General features: G+C 32.9%; 9 protein-coding genes across 9 annotated transcripts; 5 read left to right on the top strand and 4 right to left on the bottom strand.

The window, feature by feature from the left end:
* Nucleotides 1-370: 370 nt before the first annotated feature.
* Nucleotides 371-4,348, bottom strand: ASCRUDRAFT_134795 (lipase ROG1 family protein). The gene has a single exon (XM_020189080.1). The coding sequence runs from the start codon at nucleotides 4,155-4,157 to the stop codon at nucleotides 555-557; it is 3,603 nt and encodes a 1,200-aa protein (XP_020048706.1). The 5' UTR covers nucleotides 4,158-4,348; the 3' UTR covers nucleotides 371-554.
* Nucleotides 4,349-4,956: 608 nt separating this feature from the next.
* On the top strand, nucleotides 4,957-5,316 carry ASCRUDRAFT_74782 (uncharacterized protein). Its single transcript, XM_020192823.1, has one exon. It carries the CDS (start codon nucleotides 5,027-5,029, stop codon nucleotides 5,279-5,281), a length of 255 nt encoding a protein of 84 aa, XP_020048705.1. The 5' UTR covers nucleotides 4,957-5,026; the 3' UTR covers nucleotides 5,282-5,316.
* Nucleotides 5,317-6,005: 689 nt separating this feature from the next.
* ASCRUDRAFT_79923 (SNG1 family protein) lies at nucleotides 6,006-7,307 on the top strand (the record flags this gene model as incomplete). Its single annotated transcript, XM_020194437.1, has 1 exon — nucleotides 6,006-7,307. The coding sequence occupies one exon, from the start codon at nucleotides 6,006-6,008 to the stop codon at nucleotides 7,305-7,307; it is 1,302 nt and encodes a 433-aa protein (XP_020048704.1).
* A 173-nt stretch (nucleotides 7,308-7,480) lies between these two features.
* Nucleotides 7,481-9,217, bottom strand: ARO8 (bifunctional 2-aminoadipate transaminase/aromatic-amino-acid:2-oxoglutarate transaminase). The gene has a single exon (XM_020192822.1). It carries the CDS (start codon nucleotides 9,081-9,083, stop codon nucleotides 7,578-7,580), a length of 1,506 nt encoding a protein of 501 aa, XP_020048703.1. The 5' UTR covers nucleotides 9,084-9,217; the 3' UTR covers nucleotides 7,481-7,577.
* A 514-nt stretch (nucleotides 9,218-9,731) lies between these two features.
* BNA2 (dioxygenase BNA2) lies at nucleotides 9,732-12,048 on the top strand. The gene has a single exon (XM_020192821.1). It carries the CDS (start codon nucleotides 10,181-10,183, stop codon nucleotides 11,681-11,683), a length of 1,503 nt encoding a protein of 500 aa, XP_020048702.1. The 5' UTR covers nucleotides 9,732-10,180; the 3' UTR covers nucleotides 11,684-12,048.
* Nucleotides 12,049-15,130: 3,082 nt separating this feature from the next.
* ASCRUDRAFT_134646 (uncharacterized protein) lies at nucleotides 15,131-15,420 on the bottom strand. Its single transcript, XM_020189077.1, has one exon. It carries the CDS (start codon nucleotides 15,328-15,330, stop codon nucleotides 15,169-15,171), a length of 162 nt encoding a protein of 53 aa, XP_020048701.1. The 5' UTR covers nucleotides 15,331-15,420; the 3' UTR covers nucleotides 15,131-15,168.
* ASCRUDRAFT_134647 (uncharacterized protein) lies at nucleotides 15,421-15,807 on the top strand. Its single transcript, XM_020189078.1, has one exon. It carries the CDS (start codon nucleotides 15,510-15,512, stop codon nucleotides 15,768-15,770), a length of 261 nt encoding a protein of 86 aa, XP_020048700.1. The 5' UTR covers nucleotides 15,421-15,509; the 3' UTR covers nucleotides 15,771-15,807.
* ASCRUDRAFT_74779 (uncharacterized protein) lies at nucleotides 15,637-16,387 on the bottom strand. The gene has a single exon (XM_020192820.1). The coding sequence runs from the start codon at nucleotides 16,006-16,008 to the stop codon at nucleotides 15,844-15,846; it is 165 nt and encodes a 54-aa protein (XP_020048699.1). The 5' UTR covers nucleotides 16,009-16,387; the 3' UTR covers nucleotides 15,637-15,843.
* Nucleotides 16,388-17,819: 1,432 nt separating this feature from the next.
* On the top strand, nucleotides 17,820-18,839 carry ASCRUDRAFT_69203 (uncharacterized protein; the record flags this gene model as incomplete). Its single annotated transcript, XM_020191644.1, has 1 exon — nucleotides 17,820-18,839. One exon carries the CDS (start codon nucleotides 17,820-17,822, stop codon nucleotides 18,837-18,839), a length of 1,020 nt encoding a protein of 339 aa, XP_020048698.1.
* Between the last annotated feature and the right edge of the window lie 679 nt (nucleotides 18,840-19,518).

Raw genomic sequence — 19,518 nt, 5'->3', positions numbered from 1 at the left:
AGACCTCGAAGTTGTTGGCTGTCTTCTTGTTCTTGTTCTCCTGGGCCAGTTCTTTGGCCTGGCTTTCGTCAGGGAACCTGGACGACAACTCATCGATATACTCGTTGGTGGACTGGGTCTTTCTCTGTTTGGAGATGGGCACAGTAATGCCAGTGGATCGACCTTTCTTTGATTTCTTAGAGGGCATCAGCAACAGCAGCTCTCTTCACAACGTATGTCTTGTGGAAATGGAATAGAGAAGAGGTATCAAACACAAGCTGGTCTGCTCTTAATATAACTGGCAACTTTCCAAGCGTCTTTCAGCTCAAGGGCACTTTTCGCCTTGCCGCCGTATCCACTTCTTATCAGTTATGTGCTAAGAGAAGCAAAGAAGAGAAGACGTTTTCAATGCTTTGCACAGCTATTGGCCTGGTGGTTTACATTCTAAGAACTGTCTATTATAGTATAGAAATAAAATATGGCAAAAATACAGTATATATAAAATAAAATAAAATAAAATAAAATAAAATGAAATGAAATGAAATGAAATAAAATAAAATAAAACAAAGTAAAAACTAGAAAAAGTTCTTGACCATATGGTCGACCACCTCCCAGCCATAGGAATTAACGAATCGTCTTCTAACGATGATGTTGTTGTGTGCATCAGGCTTGAGCTTCACCAACACCTTTCTCCAGGTGGTGTCATACTGGTATAGTCTGGCAATTCTCTCTTCCTGCTGGTCCTTTTTGTTCAGCCTGAACAACCGAGTTAGCTTTTTGATTTTCTTGCTTTTGTAGTAAAATGGGTTGTCTTCTATTTCGAAAGTATCCCCTTCCTTTCTGTCGTCTGTTTTTGCTGAGTCAATAGTGTTCATTGTCTCATAATGACAAAGTGAATCATAACTAAGAAGATTGTTGATGGAGTCATTACTAACGCTGCTTACTAAAGAATTCAAATCGTTTTGCAGCCTTGATAGAGCCATAGGCACTCGCAATGTATAGCTAGTTTCCTCTGTATTGACATTCCTCAATGTGTTGTCAATGGAAGCATTTCTCTGGTGTGTTCTATCGCTGAAACTTGAGATCTCCACAATGGCACTCAAATGGTTATTGTCAGAATTTGCGTTTGTTTTTATTGTCTCTGAAGTGTCCTTTGTGCTTTTCTTATCCTGCTCCTCAATTTTTAGGTATCTGTGATGCTTATTTCTTTCTTTGTACTTGTGTCTGCTTACTCTGTTATAAACGGGTTTGGGCAATAGATCATAGGAGTATATTTTATCGTGAACAATTGCACTACTTTGATAATCATCATACACGTTCAAGGTTCCTCTGTTGATTTTTCTTTGAATCCGAGTTCTATCCATCTGCTCTTCATCGTCATCTTCATCCAGAGTATTTTCTTTGACAAAACGTTTGAGATATGTTTCAAAAAACTCTACTGTGGGTTCTGGTGCTATTAACACGTTGTAAAATGAGTATACGGACGATGGCTTCTCAGGGATATAAATAGATTCATTATTATCATTATCATTATCTTCTCTTATTCGAATTGATTTTGATTGATCTTGATTATTAAAATTATTTTCTTCCAACAGTGTCGATGAACTGTTATTCAATTTATTGTCTAACTTCATTAATGAGCTTTGCTCAGCACTAGATACAGTCGACATTGCTGAATTATCAGGAGTAGATACAGGAACAGTTGTTAAACGGTGAATTTTTTTTTCTCTTTTAGATAATCTTCTTCTCATCTTAGGACGAGAACTTTTTTGACTGGCGTTTGTATTATTATGTTGTATTGTACCATTTGTGCCTGTACCTGTACCCATTATACTATTTGGTGCAGAATTCAAATGCAGCACAGGAAAAGAAGAATAACTTGAGTGCGATTTGTATGGTAATAGATTTCCTTCAAAATCACTGGCTCTTTGACCAGTATTCTTATCAAACAATTTCAAACCGTTTGAGTTATTTAAATGATTCAGTTTATTTGGTGAAGATAAATTGGATCTGGGGCTCACTGAATTTACAGTCGTAGAGGGGGTTATTTTGAGGTAAGCTGCATTATTAGAGTTGACATCGAAATTAGCATTTGAGTCCTTTTTATTTGAGTGAAGACGTAAAGAAGTGAAAGATACAGGTGGATCAGATTTTGTAAGTAGATTAGCTTCTGCAGGTGGATTAGATGTATTGGAAGATTCAGAAGTTGGTGTATTGTTGGTATCATTTGGCATTTGATTGACTGAACTTTTATTTGTATTAAAATACTTGTTTGTCACAAGATTTTTATTACTTTTTAGTTTTGAGTAAAGTATGGGATTTTTAGTTTTTTCTTGGGGAATAGCAGTGACCTTTCTGGATGGATTTCGTTTTAGAGAGTATAAAGTATGGTTTCTGCGAAATTGGGGTCTCCTTTTTTTCTTTTTTCCAAAATCATTTTTATTTTCATTTTCATTTTTATTTTCATTTTCATTTTTATTTTCATTTTCATTTTCAGTTTCGTTTTCAGTTTCAGTTTCGTTTTGGTTGTTTTCAATTCTTTTTTGATTTTGCTTTTGAATGTTGTTGATGTTCATTAAACTTTTGTAATCAAGATACAATAACGCGGATGTATTTAATGGAACTATACCGTCATTGACGATATTAGCATAAAGACATCTGTTTTTGAATTTTCTCAAGTAGAAATGAAATCTTGTATCTTCTGGAATCAATTCTAATATTGGTTTTGAGATGAGTTTGAACTGTCTTTTTTTCTCTTTTAAAAGCTGGAATTTCTTTTTTTCCTTTTCATTAGAGTTACTATTGTTGGGGGGATTTTGATCGTTGGAAAGGGGAGTGATTTTTTTTTTATCATCAGATTTGATTGAAAATTTGAAATAAGTATGGCTTAAAGTTAAATCTTTACCAGTTCTACCCAAGAAGCCTATATTTAAGCCAAACTTAATAAGATTTCCAAATTCGCAAAACACACCCATGAATGGGGAGGCTAAAGCAATAAAGTTAACTGGAATTAAATCGTTCAAGTGTCTTTTATTAGAATTTTTGCCCTGGTAATATGCTTTATTGTTTAGGAGATAGTATATTGCGAACGATTGGATTGGACCACCTAGGGAATGACCAATGAAGGAGATTCTTTTAATGTTTTTGGAATAAGGGTATTTAGGGCTGTTGATTAATTTAAAGATGTAGTTAGCTAAGTTTTTTCCAAGAAATTGAATACCCTTATCAGTTTTGCAAACGTTGCCTTGATAACCTCTTACTATGATGTTGTCTTTGAATTTTTTTTTGACGAAATCGTAATTATGTTGTTCAATTTTGTCCTTTAGATATAGCATATCAGCACCAACGTTGGAGTAAACGCCATGAGTTAGTATGATAAGATGGATGTCTTGGTTGTCTGGGATTGGGGGAGGACTTGACCAGATCTTGTTTGTGTTGTAGCTTTTAATATTGAGAGAGTAGAAAAGCGAATTTAGATTTTTCGATATGATTTTATTGGTTGTGTAGGTATCCAAGTCGTTATTGTGGTGAATATTTTTTAGGTGGGATGGATTCAAGCCGATAAGAAGATCGAAGTTTGTAGCGATGCTTGATTGTAGGAGATTTTGAGACAAGATGTTTAGTTGCCAGTTGTATTCTTCGATGTTTCCATCGTCTTTAACGAGAGAGTTTTGGTTTAGGTTTAAAACGAGATTGAAAGATTTTCCTGGGTTTAAGTTTGACTTGAATTGGAGGAACGATTTGTCAGTGGGAATTGGAAGGATGTTTTTGAGATAGTAATTGTAGGGGAGGAGATCAATGTAGAGAGTGAAGGGGCCTAGAAGGTTTAGGGAAGTTTTTATGGAGGATTCGATGTTTTTAATTCTGACAAATAGCTGATTTATCTTTGATGTTGGGGTGAATTTCAATCTTTTGAAGGTGATTTGATAACGATAGACCTGGCCAATTTTTAGGCCGTTGATATCTCTGTATAGTAAAGAGGATAGTTCGGGATGGTGGGGGGCTAGTTTATCGGGAGCGATGTTGGTGTTGATGTTGATATTGGAGTTGTTTTGGAGATAGTGGTGGGATAAGTTGATTAGATTTTTTTCAGGGTTGTCAGTGGAAAAGTTTGTGTTAATCCTGAAGCTCTTTAGAGAAAGAGCAGGTTTTTTATTTGAGGTAAGAGAAGAAGCCATTTGTTTTCTTTTCCTTTTCCTTTTCCTTTTCCTTTTCCTTTTCCTTTTTCTGTTTCTGTTTCTGTTTCTGTTTCTGTTTCTTTATTATGAGTGATAAGTGAAAGAGGGAAAAAAGAAGTGAAAACTATGGTGAAGCATTAAGGTTGATTGGTATTTCAACAAGAATGTGGGATTTGCAGCAGAACCCAAAGGATTTCAATCAAATTGTGATGGGATTTGAGCTGTGGTAATGAGTGGGAGGCGATGGAAATCAAGAGAGGGCGTTTTGCTGAAGAAGAAAGGAAAAAAAAGTAGGAGAAAAGAAAGTAGAGGGTATTTGCTGAATTGAATCTAAAGTTATATATATAAGGTAAGGACATTAGTTTACGGAAGCATATGGCATTTAGAAAGTTAGACACCAAGCTTTTAGAGATGCGAGAAATAACCTCTTCGTGGGTCGTTTAGAAAGCCAATAGAGCAAAAAGAAAACAGAGAGTCTAATTGGGATGGGATAGGTGATAAATACAGAGACAAGAACAGTAATAATAGAAACAGCAATGCAAATAAGGCTCAACATGTTCTACAAAGTGGGAAACCAGCCAATGAAGGCATGGAGGTGGTTTCCAGATGGGAGTAGTTTTAGTTGTGTGAGAAGTGTAGGAGAAGCAGTGACTGGGGCTGCTGACTCTTCGTCTAGCTGGAGCTGCTCTTGCTACGGAAGCTGCTTTTGCTGTGGAAGCAGCTGCGACGTCGAGAAGCTGCTGCCTCTGCTGAGTAGAACCTTGGTCTGGGTTCTGGCAGCGAACAGCAGTCTGCCCTACCAACAGGCCCCAGGCCTCCTACAGTTCCAGCAAAACCTGCAAACACATCTGGAAGGTTGCTCGCCAACTATGCTGCAAGAGCTCCTCTGCACAGAGGTTGCTGAACATTACCTATCATGCTCTAAACCATCTTCACCCAGCCAGTCCGGAGCCAGAACAGTCTGTGCTTCTGCTGGTGCACTGGAAACAGCACGAACAGCACTGGAAACACATCTGGAAACACAACACTCTTGCCAGGCAGTGCATCTCGTAGGGTCCTTCTCGTTCTGCAGCAGTGCAAACTTCGGTGGTTTAGGTTTGATCTCTGCTAGCGATCAACCATAGGAGCACTTTAGCACCAAAAGAATTGTCCTGCTGGTGTTGAGGCTGTAGGAGCTGGGGCTTCAGACAGCAGCTTTTGGCGACATTGCCTCCAGCTGTGTTTGCAGCGAGCAGCTGTTTTTTCGTCGTCGCTGCATCCAGAACCTAGTCTCACGACCTCTTTCGCTGCTCCAAACGACGCTACTTCTTCACCAGAGGCAGCAGTTCGTTGGAGCTGTTGGGGTTCATTTCACTTTGGGTTCATTTTATTTTGAGTTGAGCGCGACGGCTCGGCTAAGGATATCGGGTATGTTCATCCGCATATTTATCCGTCACTGATATAAATATCTCGAACCACCAGTTACTCAAAATTTTTGGCTTGAGGTGCTGCTTGAACTTGTCCAGTCTGTTTCAATTGTGTTCTTCTCTGCTAACTCATCTCTGCCTTTTTGCCCACTTTCTCCTTAAAGCTCTCTTGCTAATGCTCGAAACCATCCAAAACAAACACTCTTCACCGGACTCATCGATCACCATCAAATCAAATCCCCCAAACAATGCACCCATAAACCATAACTACCCAAACAGCGTCGAAAACAACATCGAAAACAACATTGAAAACCTGGGCATGATCCTCGATTCAAAATCAACTGAGAAACAAAATATACCACATACAACTCCCTCGCTTGGCGATGTTATTCTTGTAAATATCTTATGTTTAAATCTCGACGAGTCTCGAAACGTCTGGAAGATGATTGCCAAAGACTTTGCTGTGGTTTGGCTTGTTTTGCTGCTTATCATCTTCTCAGTATTCTCCATATACTGGGGCTCTCTCTACAACCGTCGCAGCCACATGAAAAACCTCACTTTGTTGCTTGTTGATAACGATCTGCAGGTCGCTTCTCTCCCTCCATTGTTAGGAAACCTAACTCGATCTTTGACTCAAACTGAAAACTTTCGCTCCATCGGAAAATGGCACATCTACAACCATCTCCAATTTGCCCAAAAATACAGCATCTCTTCTTCTGATTCCACTGCTATTGAATCAAAAATCAATTCTTTGGTCCACCACAGAAAATTCTGGGCTGCTGTTTATATCCCAGCAAATGCCACCTTTTCAATCTACCACGCTTTCAAAAACCCAAACACAACTGCCAACTTCAACCCAAATGATATCTCAGCTCCTCTATTCCAAATAATATATGAATCTGCAAGAGATCCCAATGCAATGTCCTCGCTAATTGTCCCAGCCTTGAAACTCTTTGGAAACGCTCTATCCAGCAAAATTTACTCGGCGGTTTATACCCCAATCATATCTCAGTTTCTAACCTCAAATGAAAAAATCTCTCTCATAAACAATGCTCCCCAATTACTATCAAACATCCCATTGCCAACTTATATCGACAATTTGCCCTTCACAAACCCAGTCATGATCGCTCCTTTGCAAGTCGGTTTAATCTTTGTTGTCATCTTAACCTTTTTCCAGGTTCTCTTTTTCATGAGAACCCACGTCTATGCTGCCAGAAGAATGAGACAAAATCTCTTTCCAAAATACATCCTCTACAGAATACTATCGGCCCAATTGACCTACTTGTTTCTTTCCCTAGCCTATTGTGCAGTCTCTGCTGCCTTTCAAATACCAATGACAAAGGCCTTTGGAAACGCTGGCTTTGTCATCTACTGGATGCTAACATACCTAACAATGGCTGCCGTTGGTGGTGCAAATGAAAATGCTGCCTGTTTTTTCATTCCTCTTTTCCCTCCCATGGTAGGCTTCTGGGTCTTGCTTTGGGTAATCATCAACGTAGCACCTGCCTTCTCCCCCATCGTTTTATGTCCTGCTATCTTCAAATACGGCTATGCATTTCCAGTTTACAACTCGGCTGAATTAACTAAAGTAATATTCTTAAACACCTGGAAGGGCGAAATGGCTAAAAATATCGGCGTCTTAGTAGCCTGGATCGTCGTCAACAATCTTTTCTTCCCATTTGCTTTGAAATGGTTTGGCTATAGAATTACCAAAATTGGTGCATCTGTCAAAAATCATTTATAAAAAAATATGAAAAGAAAAAAAGAAAAAAAAAAACTTGTAAGAGAAAGCCAATTTCATTGTTTCTCAAGATTTTTATCAATTACTTTTACTTTTGCTTTTATTTTCATTTTCATTTTCACTTAAATTGTACAATATCTTATACCCTACCTCATACTACCTTTCTTTAATAATTAATACAACTTTTTAAACCACATTTTATTAGATAGTATTTATTAGATAATATTTAATAGAATTAACTTTTTACTAAAGAAAAATAAAAATAAAAATAAATCACAACTCAAATTCTAATTTAATAGCTTCGGCAAATCGTTTTATACCCTTGACCAACTCATCCATTGGAACCGCCGCATAAGTGCCTCTAAAGAAAATCTTGGGGTTTTGAACATCATTATCAAGAATATATCGTTGAGGTGGACTAGTGTTGCCTTTGCTTACAAACCAACTTCCAGGAATCATCAAACATCCCTGCTTTAACGCTCTTTCATAAATAGCATTTTCCACTTTCAATGGCTCACTATTGAATTCACTCGCAAATTTAGGATGCTTGGTCGCATCGATATTAAAAGTGAAAAACATCCCAGCAATTGGTGGTATGAAATCCACAACCTCCAATGGCATGTAATCATTTAATGCATCAATTGTAACATTTCTATTGTGAGAGTAAACTTTTCTTATACCAATTAACCAGTCAAGAAATCCCTTTTGGCCCCATCTTTGCAATGTACCGTTAATAATCGAAGAAGTGAATCCACATGGTGCTTGAGCAGACACTTCTTGGATTCTAATGAACCTTTCCAATAATCGTTTTTGACCAATGAACCAACCCAATCTTGAACCAGGAGCTAATGTTTTCGAAGCAGAATCAAATCTTATAACTCTACCATCAACATCTAAAGATAAGAAAGTAGGGATCAATGAGTTGATAAATTCTTCATGCGAAACAGTCATATTTCTTTGTTGTTCTCTTTTTTGTAAATCTCTAGTATAGACGTCCATTTGCAAGAAATAATAAGGCTCATCTTCTATTAAGATCAAATCGTGTTTTTGGATAATTTTATAAATTTCTTTTCGTCTTTCATACGATAATGAAGACCCAGTTGGATTTTGACCCGTGGGAATAATATAGATTAATTTTGGTTTGGGAGTGTCTGGGTTCCAACTGTCTAGCAATTTGGCCAACTCCTCTGGGATAATACCAAAACCATCCATTTTAACTGGAATAGTGTGGAGTGATTGAGCATTTGCAGCTTCTAAAGCTGAGGAGAAAGTAAACTCTTCGACCAAGACAGAATCACCCTTATTACAAAAATTTCTAAGAACGTTATCCCAAGCTTGAGTGCTGCCAGTGTTGGCCATTAAAGTCCAATCTTGGTAAGGAATATTTGTAACAAGCTGTGTATGTTCTTTTAAGAAAGCTACTAGCTCGGGTTGACCTTCTGTGAAACCATATTGTAGCGATCTTGCTAGAGGAATATCTTTTACATCAGAATTTGGATCAAGTCTTTTTTCAATTTTGACCACATTGGTCTCAGCTTTAGTAGTTGGAACGTAGCCAATACCATTTTGGAAAGGTGGTAAAGCAGTTTCAGCAACAACTTTATTGAATGGAAAATAGGTAGCCAATGGCAAACCACCACCCAAGAAAACAAGATCTGGCTGACTGTAGTATTTGAAAGCAGATTTCAAAGGAGACTCATTACGGGATCTAGCCTCAGTTGATAACAAATAAGATAAATCTTTTGCAAAGGGTTTTTCAGTAGAATGAGAAAGTGTCATCTTAAGGGGAAAAAAGGTAGGGGACAATAAATGAGCGCAGTGTTACTCTGGAAGAAGCCAGTTGTAAGCGATAGTAGAATTGTAAGAAGCTAATTGGGACCTGGTTGCAAGTTGTAATTGAGAAAGAGCATGGGAAGTGCCTTACACTTTATACAGCTCCAAATCTGAAAAATTCAGAGGATTTTTCAACGCTTCGAAGCACGGCCGGTGCCGGATCACCGTGACTCATCTCCCAAACGGTTTCGGCAAGGGTACTCACGGTATTCAGAGGCAATATACGGCTTTAAAAGGAAAGCAAACGCGCAGTATTATGCAACCAATTAGTCAGCAATACCTGCATAACCGGTATATACATTACTGTGTCACGGGACGTAGATAAGCGGTCATTGTGGTGCCTTTAGTGGCTTTCGGTTAGTTGCACCCGTTAATTGATCACGTGTTTAATTAGTCAGCAACAGCGGCCGCACGCACCCTTGTTTTTGTGTTGGAGGTGTTCCGTGCGCACAAACTCGGGTCATCGATTGGGTTTTGATTGGACGGCCGATTTTTCTTGCTCATCAGGATATTTTATCAGAATTTATGATGCGATTTCTGAGATTATGAGTATTTCAATAATTTGATTATATTTATATTTTGATATTTAGCTCTCGATTTTTTTCACTTCTTTTTTGTTTTGATATTCAAAATTTATTCACCATTCACAAAATCCACTTTATCTTATTAAAAGAATAGTCAATAATCATTGTTATTATCGGTTATCGGTTATCATATTATATTACTATATTAAAAGTATTAAATACTATTAGGTATTTATTCATATAGTAAATCAGATTTTAGCATTCACTTGTTGGTTATTCTCAAGTTTAATATTTATTTTTTTTCTTTAAGGAACAGAGTTATATCATTTTTTATTATTTTTACATCAGTGGTGGGTTATTGTCACTTTGTCTAGTGGACTAAATATTTTGGGTTTTTTTCTGTTTTATTCGTGCTTTTTTTAATTTTGTCTTGTTTAGTTTCAAAATAGTTTGTTGGGTTCACTTGGTTCAGAAAAACCTTAATACTACAATAGCAAAAAATTTAAAATTATTGTCTTCATGGATTCTGGTTCATTTTTCAAAATTCCGAAATTGGAAGACTATAATATTTCTCCGCAAACTGGGTTTATACCAAATGAATATCCATTGGAAAGATTGTCACAAGACTATTACCAGCCCTGGGAAAATTTGATGGATAATTTGCCTTCATTGATTTTATCCAAAAAAATCCGAAAAATCATTGACAACAAACTACCAGTTCTATCAACTGAATATCTATCAAACACAAGAGAATTCAGACGAGCTTACACTATTCTAGCATTTTTAACTCATGCTTATGTTTGGGCATTTAATGAAAACCCAGTTGATACTTTACCACAGCAAATATCAGTTCCCTTTGTTAAGATTTCGAATGTTCTAGAATTACCACCAGTTGCAACGTATGCTAGCGTTTGTTTGTGGAACTTCAAGCCAATTATTAAAGATATCAATGCTAGTGATAAAAATGTAATCAAGGATGATTTAGACATCGATGACATTTGTACAATTAATACATTTAGTGGGTCGATTGACGAAAGTTGGTTTTATTTGGTCAGTGTTATATTTGAGATTAAAGGTGGACATTGTTTAAGTGATGGATTAAATGCGATTAGATGTGCCAAAGCTCATGACTTTAAAAATTTGATTTACTGTTTACAAAAATTAGCTGAATCAATTGATAAATTAGGTTCAATCTTAATGAAAATGCTTGAAATGTGCGATCCACATACTTTTTATTTTAGAATTCGACCATTTTTAGCAGGCTGGAAAAATATGAAAGAATTTGGCTTGAACAAAGATGGATTAAACTATGGTACCGATACAAAGCCAGATATAAGATCATATGCTGGTGGCTCAAATGCTCAATCAACCTTAATCCAAGCTCTAGATATTATATTAAATGTCGAACACCATCCCACTGGTAAGAGACCCTCATATAACAACCATTCGTTATCAAAATCATTGCCACCAAAACCTATTGCAAACAAGAATCAAAAAGATGATGGTAACAATTTTATAATTGAAATGAGAAAGTATATGCCAGGGCCACATCGAAGATTTTTAGAAGATTTATCAAAAATCAATATCATCCAATCGGTCGTATTGGAAAACTCTAAAAATCATCCAGAGCTAGCATTGTCCTATGATGCCTGTGTTGCCATGCTTAAAGCGTTTAGAGACAAACATATTCAAATTGTTACAAGATATATTATCCTTCAAGCAAGATTGTCCCAAAATGGTGGCTCATTAAGTAAACCTGGCTCTGTTAAAACTCTAAGAGTTGGATTGGCATCCAAACTGACTTTAGAAGAAAAGGGTACCGGCGGCACATCGTTGTTGCCATTTTTGAAACAATGCAGAGACGAAACAGGAGATTCTGCTGCTGGGTCATGGGGCAGAAGAATCCTTTCCAGTGGTGTGCAAAGCCTTAAATACACCACTGAAAAGTTGTCTGCTGGGGAAATAAAGAAGAGAAACAAGCAGAATTGGGGAGAGAAAGAAAATGCCGCTGGCCATTGGTAGAAATTACGAATGCAAGATTTCTATTCTCGAGCTCTTCTCTCTATCCCACAGTTACAGCTGCAACAGCAATAATGCCTACATATATACTCAGGCCCCTGCTAGGGCTCTGGGCAAAATACGAGTAGGGCTCTTCACTCTCAAAGCAGATCTAGAGATTGACTTGTGCAGGTTTGTGCATTGCCGCGTCTGACTTGCAGCTGCAGCTGTGGTGTTTTTCCGGGCTCTGGGGTGTGCTGCCTTTGGAGGTTTTGGTGTTTTTGGTCTTTGTTTTGTTGGTGCTGGTTCTTTTGCTGTCTTTTCTGCTTATGCTGCTTTTGCTGTTCGTCTGAGGTTAGTTTTTTTTTTTTTTTTTTTNGGGGGGGGCGCTGGAGCCTTTTCACCACAAGTCGGTTTTCGGGAACCTACCCCTGATCCAAAACTGTTGACTTCTGTTTTCTGCTTTCTGCTTTTTCTGTGGAGTATTTGGTAAGTGTTCTTATTGGTAATTGTAATTGCAATAGCAATACAAGAACCAGAATTTACAATTATTGTTTAGATTTCAACCATTGGGTCTTGTTAAATAATATTTATTTAATCAATTTTGCGTTATTTTTTTTATTTCGCTTCACGCATTAGTATATATTGTCATTTTGATATCTGATGGCTTATTTTTCTTTTCTACAATTTCTTTTTAATCCTATTTTCATTAAGATTTGTTTCGTAAACATAATCATTCTTGATTATTGGGTTTTATTGTGATTTTCGATTTTAATATCTTTGTAAAAAAAATATCACAATACTGCTAAATTCACAATTTAAAATTACTTGTAATAAAGCCATTCAAAATCAACAAATCGATCTTCCATTCATTCATACCATAAAGGGGATATTATTTTTTGTCTTCCTCGTATCATGAACCGACTAATCCATATAAATCAAGCTCGTTTTGATTCGACGATATCACACATTTTTTAACGAATGTTTGATTACCATAATAATTATCATAATAATTATCATTCTTTTATATCAATCTTTCTGTTGTTTTATTGCTCAGTAAAACAATTAATGTTTCAAATGATGATCTCTATTCCAAATTATTATATTGCATTTCATATAAAATTTGATATTTTATTAAGTTTCTTATTGAATATTCAAATCAAATAATATTTTTATCGCTAATGTTTGTATTTATTTATCTTTATGCTGTTAATTGTTTTTGCAGTCTTCGTTTTTAACAAGTTTTTTTTTTTCACTTTATTAACCTTTCTCAATTATTTAAAAAGTTAATCAAAAACTAAATCACCCAACCTACCACAATAGATATCATTTTTTTTTCTTTTTTTTTAACTTCTTCTATGAACTTCAACTAAGGCTGTTACCAAATCCAGTAAAATACTTCTAGAAATGAATATCGAAACCTATATAAAACCTGCTTTTGTTAGTTTTGTTCTTTTTCTCTTCTTTTTTTTCTCCCCTTTATTTTTTATTTTTTATCTAACTTGACATTTTATAATTTTATTTCAATCTCAATTCATTTTCATTTTATAAATATTCATAATTGATACTTTGTATTGTTACAGATCGATATTTGTTTTCCACTTTTTGACTCTTTTATAATGTAAAATAAAAATAAAAATAAAAATAAAAATGAAAATGAATGAAAAATTAAGAAATGAAAAAAATCAAGAAATAAAAAATATGCCGAATTAATTGAATTGAATTATTAAGAAATATAAAATCAAATCACAATTCAGGAACTCAAATGTAGTCAAATTTTTTGGCAATAAGTAAAAATTTAATAAAATTAGCTCATAGATCAAATATTTATCTCGAAATGTTTTTTTTCTACATCATTATTTCACAATATTTATAATTTGTCAATTTAAATATAAAACAAGTATTAAATTAGGTTATATTGAATTATATCAATTTGTTTTATATATTACATAAAATATTTTTATAGTAATAGTATTTTTTATTTATTTTGTCTTTTATTTTGTCTTTTATTTATATTTATTTATCCAATTCATCCAGTTTAAATATCAGATTTAGTTTGATTGAATTCGATTTGATTTAATTTGATCTGATTTGATCTAATCTAATCTAAAATTATTAGTTTACGAATTTTAAATATTGTAAAGCAATTTATTAAAAAGATTGTTTTATATTAAATCTCTCTTTGAAAAATCTTTTTAATTTTACAAAAAATAGAAATTATATCAGATTAAAATATAACTTTACAGAATTGTTATAAAGTTGAATAAAAATAATGAAATAACTTCAAATAAGGAATAACTGAGTCAAATATTTGTTTTGTTTATATTTAAAGTTTTTCGATTCTGTTAATATAAGATGATATATTTGTTAGTATATCAACTAAAAAAATTCAATTTGAATAGTCTTGTTTATCAAGATTAATGTTATCAATATTATCAATTATGTGAAGGATTTTAATTATATTATAATTTATCATAATACCAGGTAATAGTGAGGAAATTTGCTGAAAATTAGATCCAAAACGAAAATAAAAATGAAAAAACAAAAAAATAAAAAAATAGTAACATAGAAATAGAATTATATAAAGGGATATCTAAAAATGATTTCATGATATGATATACTAAACAAATATGGGCTATAATCTGGATAACTTTTACAATTTGTATGTAATAATTATTGTTTATATTTAGGGAGTATTCTGCTGTTGAAAATTAGCAAGGCAAGCGCAAGAAAACCTTTTATTCTTTGTGATTACTGTAGGTGTGAGGCTCTTGAGGTGAAATCAACAAAATAAACATGAAAGTTGTGTTTAAATAAAAATTAAATAAAACAAAACAAATCTGAACAAACAGTTCAGACAGTTTGGGTGGTTTTGAAAAGTTCCATTTATATTTAATTTCTATTTCATTTGTGAAGATGAGCGAATAAATATATCCAAGTTATGAATAGATGAAATAAATAAATAAATAAAATAGATAATAAATAAAACAAATAAACAAATTAGATAACTGCAAAATTGAATCAAGGTATTAGAATCAATAGATGATGTTATCACAACTTTGTATCAGCTTAATTGCTAAAATTTAGTCGATTATGAAATTGATTGTGTATTATGACACTTTAAGTGAGTGAGCTAACAAAGCATTTTATCTCAAACTTCTTGCTTAGATTTTTAATACCTTAGAGAGTTAGGAAGTTATAGGAGATAATTCAGATATAAATTGAATAGTTAGTATTGAAATTATATTTATGATATAATTTTACTGATTTGCTTAACTTTTCATTAACATTTTTTTTTTGCATTTGTGTAGATTGAATTACCTTTGGTTTTCTTTTTTTTTTTGTTTATTTAGTCCAATCATTTATTTGATAAATCTTGTGAGATTTGGGATTTGGGATTTTGGTTTTCAATTTTCAATTTTCATTTTTTGATTTACAATTTTTGACTTCTTATAATTGGCGAAAATGTGAAATTTAGTATTTGTGATTTGAACCAAATGATCCCAAAGTTAATTTGTCAGTCTAGTGTGAAACTTTTCAAACAAAGCATAAGATCGATCTATGTTTTTCAAATAATCAAATAATTTCATCAGATGGAGTGAAATAGATGATTTAGTGAAGCAATTAACTGAAAAGTCACTGTTAATTTCTGTTAGTTGGTAGTGTACCATGGATAGAATGGAGAAAAGGTTAAGGACAAATTGCTTCCAAGCCCATGTATTTCATCGTTTTTTAGTTACCAATTTTCAAATACCCATACAGTTCTACAATTCTAAATAAATCTGAATAATTCTAATCTTAAAAAGAACCAGCTAATAATTAACGTGCATTAATTGGTGGAATTAGACTTATGTTCCACGAAAAGTGCTTCAACAAAAGCAGCTCAAGAAAGCCAGTACCACTTCACTCGAATATTCTTCTTCTTCTGCTTCTGCTTCTTTTTCTTCTTCTTCTTCTTCTTTTTCTCCACACTCCTCAACTTCCTCTGCCTTTGTGTCCAGACGTGCGATTGGGTCAGAAACGCCTGGGACGCATGGATGGGTGTGGAGGTGCATATACGCACAGTTGGCTTTCTTCCGGCTCGGTTTTTGGTATTAAAGAACGGTCTTAAAGAAAGGTCTCAAAGAGGAGTATCAAAGAAAGGTATCAAAGAAAGGTATCAAAGAAGGGTATCAAAAAAGATATCAAAGAACAATGTTATTGTTTGATTCAGGCCCCAGAAACACAATCTGGGGATGGTGAATGTTCTCCTGTTTTTGCTGAGACCACAGACTTGGATTGAGGGTTTTCTGTGTTGCTTCAACGATGGTGACTTGATAGCAAATCGAATTTCTGTATTTAATATGCATTTGGGCTCAACCGTTTTTCTTTGGATTGTTTAATCTGGCGTTGTAATTGAATAATGCTCGTTTTAAGGATTAGATTCAAAATAGCTTCATTAAATGTTCATCCCAGCCCAACTGTTCAACATTAGCCTTTTCTGATGAAATCGGTCAATTTTTTCCAGTATTCTTTTATCGTTTTGATTTAGTTCATCTTGCTTAACATGGTATCTATTCTCCTGATTCTTATTTTTCCAAAATTTCCCCAATTTTTTTAAAAACTTTTCAATTCTTGAATTCCTTTATTAAATGTTCATGGCTTTGGGGTTTTTCATTTCTTATACCAAATTTAACATAAAAACATATGTTAGCCTAGAGTATGTATAAATAATAAACTCTAACTTACAGCCGCTATTACATTAAGCGAGTTAATTTAAAAATCCAAGAATAAGAATAAATTCAAAACCAAAAACTATTTATCCCGAAGTCCACTGCTTAACTTTATAACCTGTATATCACAATCAGAGTCGTCTTACAATTTTACCAATTTTATTTAATATAATTTAATTTATATGGAATTTGAGGTTTTTATTTGTTTTCTTTAGACTTTTTTTCTTTTCAAACATTTTTTTAAACATTTTATCTTTGATATGATTAAAATTTCAATCTCTTAGAGTCAAATCAATTCTTCCAGTCTCACAAATACATAAAAACATCACAATTTACCACAATTTAGTTTTTTTTTTTCTCTTTTCTCTTTTTTTTTCTCGTCCTTTATCTTCTCTATTCCCTTTCTTTATCAAATCTATTATTTTCACTTTCTTCTTTCAGATATTCTTCTTTCCCATATCTACTAACTAACTTTATTCCAATATTTTTAAATCTCTTTTCAAAATTTTAGAACACTGAATAGATATTTTGCCAAATTTGAAGAGAAAACTTAATTAAAAGTAACGAGTCACTTCTACGTTATAATTTAATATATTTCAAATACAAAAAAAAATCATCATCTAAATCATCATATTATTTATATCCTACTCACTTTATTAGTTAGTTGATTATTTAATTATTTTACATTAACAACTCATTATCATTTCATATTCATTTCGTAAAGATTCATGAGTTACTTTTTTTTTATTTCTTTACTCATTTCAATCAGAAACCTTTTTCATTTTTTTTAGTATTTAATATTTAATATTTAATATTTAATATTTAATATTTAGTTTTTAATTTTTAATTTATTTTCTAAACAAAAAATTATTATTATTAAATAATTCTTACTAACTAATTATCTAAACTATCTAAACTATCTAAAAATTTAAATCACCAATTTATTATTTATTATCACATCAATTTCCTTCATAAATAATCTTATTTAATTTTTGTTTTTGATTGATAAATTAATTTACTAATTAATTTATTTACCTATTTGCTCATTTATTTATTTACTGATTTATTCATTCAATTAATTTTACACTATCAGGATTTAATTTTTAAATTTTTTGTTATCACTTTTTTTCTAATTCTTTAAACTTTTATCAATAATTTTTACTAATCACATAAACATTATAAAAAATATAAAATAGAACAGTATAATACAACTATTTATTTTAATACATCAACTCATCCAAATCATACCAAATCATATCAAACTATCACCATATTATATTATAAATTTTTCTTTTTCTTTCCAATTTCTCTAAATTTCACTCAATTTAATCAAATCATATCTTCAAATCATCTCATTAAATCACATCTCAAAATCATCTCAAAATCATCTTAAAATCATCTTAATCATCTTAAAATCATCCCATTGAATCACATCTTCAAACTTCTATATGTATACCAAAAACCAATACAACTTCCAATCCCAATCTCATTCTAATTCTCAACACCAAGAAAATTCTGACATGAATAATCCAAATTACTATCTTCAAATGTCCCAGGGACAGATGAAAATGCCAATGACAATTCCAAGTTATATGCCTTCTCAAAATGTTCAAATTCCTCAACAACCTCCAAGCAAATTAAAATATCGCTCTTCAATGATGAATATGAGCACTCCAAAACTAAATAAACGAGCTTCAATAGCCAACTTGAAAATGGCCTCTGCTTCTTCTGCCTCAGTGTCTTCTTCACTATCATCTCCAATTTCAATGATACCTTCAAATCAGTTTAAACAAAATTTTCCTATCCAAAACCCCTCGAGCCGTGGAATGTACTACAGTGCTATAGTAGAGAGTCCTGATCTCTGTGAATTACTTAAAACTTATAAAAAAAGAGGAAAGTTCAGCTGTAACCATTGCAAAGACACTTTCGTTAATGTTCTTGATTTCGCAGCTCATTTGGATACCTACAATGTTAACAGGCCCTTTAAATGTAAACACAAAAAATGTTTCCACAATATTATCGGGTTTTCAAGTCAAAATGAATGTACAAGACACGAAGATACTGTCCATGGTGATAAAGGATACAGGTGCAACACTTGTCTTAATACTTTCAGTAGAACAGATTTGCTATCTGCTCATGTTGAGAGAGCACATAAAAACCCTGAGAGCAGGTATAACAGAAAAGTCAAGAAACAACAAAGCTCTCCAGCCTTATCAAGTGCATTTGATTACTCTCACAAATCCCCAATGTCATTGTCAAATATCGATGAAAACACTTTGATGTATGATGATAACCATATGTTTCGTTCTTCCCATTCCCAAACACATCCAAATGGATATCCTCTTCAACATCCTCACTCTCACTCTCATACTTCTCACACTCTTACCAGATCTACTTCAATGTCCCCCAACTTAAACAAGCAAAGCAATGGTAGAAACAATATGAGTATAAATTTTTTAATAAACTAAATAATATTTCAGATTATATGTCTAATGCTAAAAGCACACTTCAAGTTTCTTTTTTTTAAAATTATTATTATTATTATTATTATTATTATTATTATTATTGTTGTTGTTGTTTTTATGCCTTTTTATTTCATTATTGATCATTTTTTGTTGACGAATTTCATTATTTCATTATTTCATTATTTCATTATTTCTTTATTTCTTTTTTTGTTTCTCAACTAATATGTTCATGTCATTTTGCATATTTCAAAATTTTTTTAAAAATAGTTTTCTGCTTTGTTTTTATTTTGTTTTCTTTTTGTCTTTGGTGAATAAAGGGAGTTAATTTTCATTTTCTGTTTTTTTATTGGGAAATGGTATGTCTTGATTAATATTTTTAATATTTTTTATCATTTTTTATCATTTTTTATTATATTTTATTATATTTTTTGAAAAAAAAAATACAAATAAAAAAAAAACATAAAATAATGGCCGAGCCATCAATCAGCCTTAGATAGTGTTATTTTTTGTTGTTAAATATTTGATCTGTCTTTCAGCCAAACTATATTATATAGTCTTTTATATTAGTATTCTTAATTACTCCAAGATGATACTTTTTATAAATTATAATTTACAATTATTGTTGCATTCTATTTCAAAAAAAAACAAAAAGCACCAAAAAAATACAAACTGTTTTCTAACC

The sequence above is a fragment of the Ascoidea rubescens genome (assembly GCF_001661345.1).
Source record: "Ascoidea rubescens DSM 1968 unplaced genomic scaffold ASCRUscaffold_3, whole genome shotgun sequence".
NCBI lineage: Eukaryota > Fungi > Ascomycota > Saccharomycetes > Ascoideales > Ascoideaceae > Ascoidea > Ascoidea rubescens.
The sequence above is the reverse complement of the archived record's forward strand: the minus strand, read 5'-3'. Positions and strand labels throughout refer to the sequence as shown.

Excerpts from the sequence above, each read along its gene's own strand:
- ASCRUDRAFT_134795 (XM_020189080.1), bottom strand. The coding sequence starts at position 4,157 with ATGGCTTCTTCTCTTACCTCAAATAAAAAACCTGCTCTTTCTCTAAAG.
- ASCRUDRAFT_74779 (XM_020192820.1), bottom strand. The coding sequence starts at position 16,008 with ATGCATATTAAATACAGAAATTCGATTTGCTATCAAGTCACCATCGTT.
- BNA2 (XM_020192821.1), top strand. The coding sequence starts at position 10,181 with ATGGATTCTGGTTCATTTTTCAAAATTCCGAAATTGGAAGACTATAAT.
- ASCRUDRAFT_134647 (XM_020189078.1), top strand. The coding sequence starts at position 15,510 with ATGTTCCACGAAAAGTGCTTCAACAAAAGCAGCTCAAGAAAGCCAGTA.
- ASCRUDRAFT_134646 (XM_020189077.1), bottom strand. The coding sequence starts at position 15,330 with ATGGTACACTACCAACTAACAGAAATTAACAGTGACTTTTCAGTTAAT.
- ARO8 (XM_020192822.1), bottom strand. The coding sequence starts at position 9,083 with ATGACACTTTCTCATTCTACTGAAAAACCCTTTGCAAAAGATTTATCT.
- ASCRUDRAFT_74782 (XM_020192823.1), top strand. The coding sequence starts at position 5,027 with ATGCTGCAAGAGCTCCTCTGCACAGAGGTTGCTGAACATTACCTATCA.